Here is a 3,799-nt window from a genome sequence, read left to right as displayed (position 1 = left end):
CACACACACACAGACACTCACACAGACAGACACACGCACAGACAGACAGACAGACACACACACAGACAGACACTCACACGCACAGATAGGCACACACAGACAGAGACACACAGGCAGACACACACGCCCCTCAGGTTAAAAGGAGGTGAACATGCTTTAAATAAGAAACCAGGGGATGACGTCACAGCAGCCATTCCATCTTTTATTTACAGTTATATTACAGCTGCCATTAGTCAGGATAATCAGATGTCATGTGACCTGTCATTGTTTGAGAGGTTAAGTTTAACTAGCAGGTGTAGACGTGTCACCTGGCGCTCTGCCGGCCATCTCTGTGTTCAGTCACCTGCTGCAGACCGGCGCCATCGAGGACCTGGTGATCGTCTCTGAGAGGCAGCTGGTGAAAGGAATCAGTCGGATCGTTGCCGTGACGGGACAGGAAGCGGCACGGGTCAGTGAAGTCATGACATAATGATTAGGTGGAATAAAATGAGACGTAGCTCTTTTAACACTCTGTGCTCTCAGGCTCGGGAGGCGGGGCACGTTTTATCTCAGGACGTCGACTCTCTGTCAGCCAGACTTGGACGCTCCGCCCCCTCCTGCCTGGACACTGCCCAGTGCTTTTCCAAGGAGGTGGGCGTCCTCTCAGATGTAAGTATGATGACCTGTCAGTAAGAGAAGCCACGCCCCTAACAATCCAAACGTTATAGAGTTTAAACAGGTGAGTTATAATCAGCAGAGGAAATATTATCTATAGACACCCAAACAGTTTGTGTATGAGGCTGTGGACTGACCCATGAACAGCACACGTCCCAGCTTCCCGTGTGAGCCTGTGTGCACTTTGACCCTGTGCTGTGTCTCCCAGGCTGTGGATAACACCCCCATCCCACAGTGGCAGCGCAGAGAGCTGCAGAGTCGACTCCGCGCTCTGCAGAGGACGAGCAACACCGCCGTCAGGAAACTGGAGACCAGAGAGGTGAGCACGCCCTGAGACGCACGCAGGGCTAATCAATCAGAGCTGATTACACCCCCACCCATTGGTGCTCTGCTGATGATGTCATTAAACCCAGGTGATTTACGTGTGATCCACCTGACTGTGTGATGGGGGACAGTTTGAGTGTGTGGCTGCTTTGACACTCTTTTCCCATCATGCTTTTTTCAGGCGGCAGTGCAAGCTCAGGCCCTGCAGGAGAAACACGGAAGGACGGAGCTGCTGGTGGACTTGGTGGAGACCAGCTCTCTGTCAGTACGTAGAGACCGTTCCTAATGAAGCCTCACACACTTTAAATTCATGCTTTTAATCCCTGTTCAGTTTGATTCATGCAGCACAAAATCACAGAAGGTGCCTCAAGAAGCGTCCTACCACTAGGTGACAGTGGGAACAAAGAACTTTCAATTCAATATATTTATGCAGCACCAACAACAGTCGCCTCACAGCGCTTTATACTGTAAGGTCGACCCTACAATAATACAGACAGAAAAACCCAACAATCATATGACCGCCTATGACCAAGCACTTCGGCGACAGTGGGAAGGAAAAACTCCCTTTTAACAGGAAGAAACCTCCGGCAGAGCCAGGCTCAGAGAGGGGCGGGGACATCCTGAGCCTGGTTCTGTCGGATCACTGAGGTTCTGCTCTGATGTGGTTCTAATGTTTCAGGTTCTGATGAAGACGGTGAACCAGCTGAGCTCCACTGCTCCTCTCAGTCATGTGATGCTGCTCGCTCACCAGAGGCATTCTGGCAAGGTTTTGTGTGCCTGTCAGGTTCCCAAGGTAACTACCATTAAGCAGCCAGGCTCCGCCCACTTTGATGTTTGTCTTAAATGTGAGGCTTAACAGGATGTGACATCAAAAAAGCCGTTCTTATTTAAACAAAGGTGTAAATGAAACTCTGAGTTTGTTAATTCTGAGATCAAACTTTTCTGCTTCCAGGAGACAGTTAAATGCTCAGTCAGTTACCGTGGTAACAGTGCTCTATTGACGGTACCTTTCTATCACTAAAACACGGTGAACATTCTCAGAGCTGTTTGGACAATGTCTGATCAGGAAAAGGAAGCGCCTAATTGACCGCCCCTTCCTCTGCAGGTCTCGCCATCCCTCGTCGCTTCTGATTGGGCAGTGGCTGTGTGTTACCACCTCAACGGGAGCGCCAGTGGCTCAGAGGTGGTTGCCAAGGGAACAGGAAACAGCAATGACATCACCGAGGCTCTGAGGTGGGCCAAGGAGTTCGCCTCCCAGAGAATACAGTGATGATGTCATAAAGAGACCCTCTTCTCATTGGATGATAGGCTGAGGCGAACTTTTTGAACACATGAAGTTTGATTTCAAAGAGGACAGACAACCATGCTCTCGATATTCTCTTTATTGTGAAAGGTTACATTATGAAACACTCAGCTAATCACAGCACAGGGAGGATTAACCAATCAGAAACCAGCCCCCAGCAGGTTCATCACCTGGCGTTTCGAGGACCTCAGAGCAGCGACACGTTGAGCCACTGCAAAGACACAAACACAGGTGTTAAATCATGTGACCACACACCTAAATCTTTTCAAAGGTGATCCCTCACCAAGTCTGGGCTTTCAAAATAAAAGCCTGCCAGGGGTGACAACTCAGCTTAAAACCAAACTTTGTTTTTCAGAATAAAGTTTCATTTCCTGAATAAAGCTACGACCCGTCCAACCCATAGATTGGTTATAAACGAGAAACCAGCAGCTTCACATTCACCTGAAATTCCTGTTGTGAACAGGAAGTAAACATGTAGACTTTCTAAATAAGAGTCTCAGCAGCTTTAAAGGTGTCCTGCAGAGGTGCTGTGTCTTTGTTTTGGGTTTGAATATTAATAAAAAAACTTTGTTCACCGTTTTGTCATTTCATTACACTCAGAGCTCTGCCTCCTTACAGGTGAGGAACCCTTCAAGGGTCATGAAAAGGTCAACTCTTAATTGCTTAGAGTCACCAGTAGGTGGAGCCTGCTTCAGCGCTGAGTGAGGATGGCTGTGTGGTTAATAATGAAGATGGTACCTCCATCAGGTTGAGCTCGATGGTTCCCGACCCGTCTTTCTCCAGAGCGCTGAAAGCGTCTGCAGAGAGGAAATGGACAGGATGAAGAGGAGGATGAAGATAGAAACATCTGTGACTCAGGGCTGCGACGACTCACCAAACATGGCCTCCTGACGCACCAAGCAGCCCACGAAGTTGTCAAAGTCGATGGTGAGATCGGGTTCGCTGTAGCAAGCCACAGGACCTGATGGAGCGGATTGTTCAGGGAGAAACCTGCAGCACACAGAGGTCACACATGTGAGCACATACAGGTAAGCACTCAAGCAAGCAAACAGGCCTGACGAAGCTCACCTGCGTCTTCCACCGCCGACCTCATGGACCCTGAATTGTCCACGTCCCTGTCACGCTAGACTCTGACAACAGAAACGCATCACATTCACGTCAGATCACCACGCCAATGCCCGGTGGAATGACCTCTGGCTCCAGGATGGGTTCGCTGTCCGGCGTCACTGAAGCAGCAGGTGTGCAATTACATGATCAGGCACACGTCTGGGATTCATTACTCTAGCTACGAGCGAGATCACATGAAAGAGGCGGAGTTTGATTGCAGCAAACTCCGCCTCTTTTGTAATTGGGCACAAAGCGGTTGTGTATCTTAGGGTAAAGGCAGCACAGCGGATGGAGGATGAAGGAGCGCTAGGACCAAACTAATCGATGCTATCAATATCACAGCAGATCAATAAAGCTTCGAGCAGCTGCCACAAACATTCTTTTACTTGTTTAGCTCGAGTCAAACGGGCC

The 3,799-nt window shown here is 49.2% G+C and overlaps 1 protein-coding gene across 3 annotated transcripts in view; it reads left to right on the top strand.

Annotated features, from left to right (window-relative positions):
• Nucleotides 1-2,856, top strand: part of aars2 (alanyl-tRNA synthetase 2, mitochondrial (putative)) — a 29,247-nt gene extending 26,391 nt beyond the window's left edge. The window contains exons 17-23 of one of the 3 annotated variants that reach the window (XM_005748609.2): nucleotides 340-448; nucleotides 523-648; nucleotides 863-973; nucleotides 1,160-1,243; nucleotides 1,658-1,771; nucleotides 1,931-1,981; nucleotides 2,084-2,856. In XM_005748609.2, the coding sequence (XP_005748666.1) occupies nucleotides 340-448; nucleotides 523-648; nucleotides 863-973; nucleotides 1,160-1,243; nucleotides 1,658-1,771; nucleotides 1,931-1,981; nucleotides 2,084-2,248 (760 nt within the window). In that variant the 3' untranslated portion in view covers nucleotides 2,249-2,856. Of the gene's footprint in view, nucleotides 1-339; nucleotides 449-522; nucleotides 649-862; nucleotides 1,068-1,159; nucleotides 1,244-1,657; nucleotides 1,772-1,930; nucleotides 1,982-2,083 lie in introns of those variants that run through there. The other 2 variants (XM_005748610.2, XR_001290566.1) reach the window with 2 other exon arrangements.
• The last annotated feature ends 943 nt before the right edge of the window (nucleotides 2,857-3,799 follow it).

The sequence above is a fragment of the Pundamilia nyererei genome, unplaced genomic scaffold (genome assembly GCF_000239375.1).
Source record: "Pundamilia nyererei isolate P.nyererei 1_Seehausen unplaced genomic scaffold, PunNye1.0 scaffold00225, whole genome shotgun sequence".
NCBI lineage: Eukaryota > Metazoa > Chordata > Actinopteri > Cichliformes > Cichlidae > Pundamilia > Pundamilia nyererei.
This window is presented reverse-complemented; position numbering and strand designations above follow the sequence as displayed.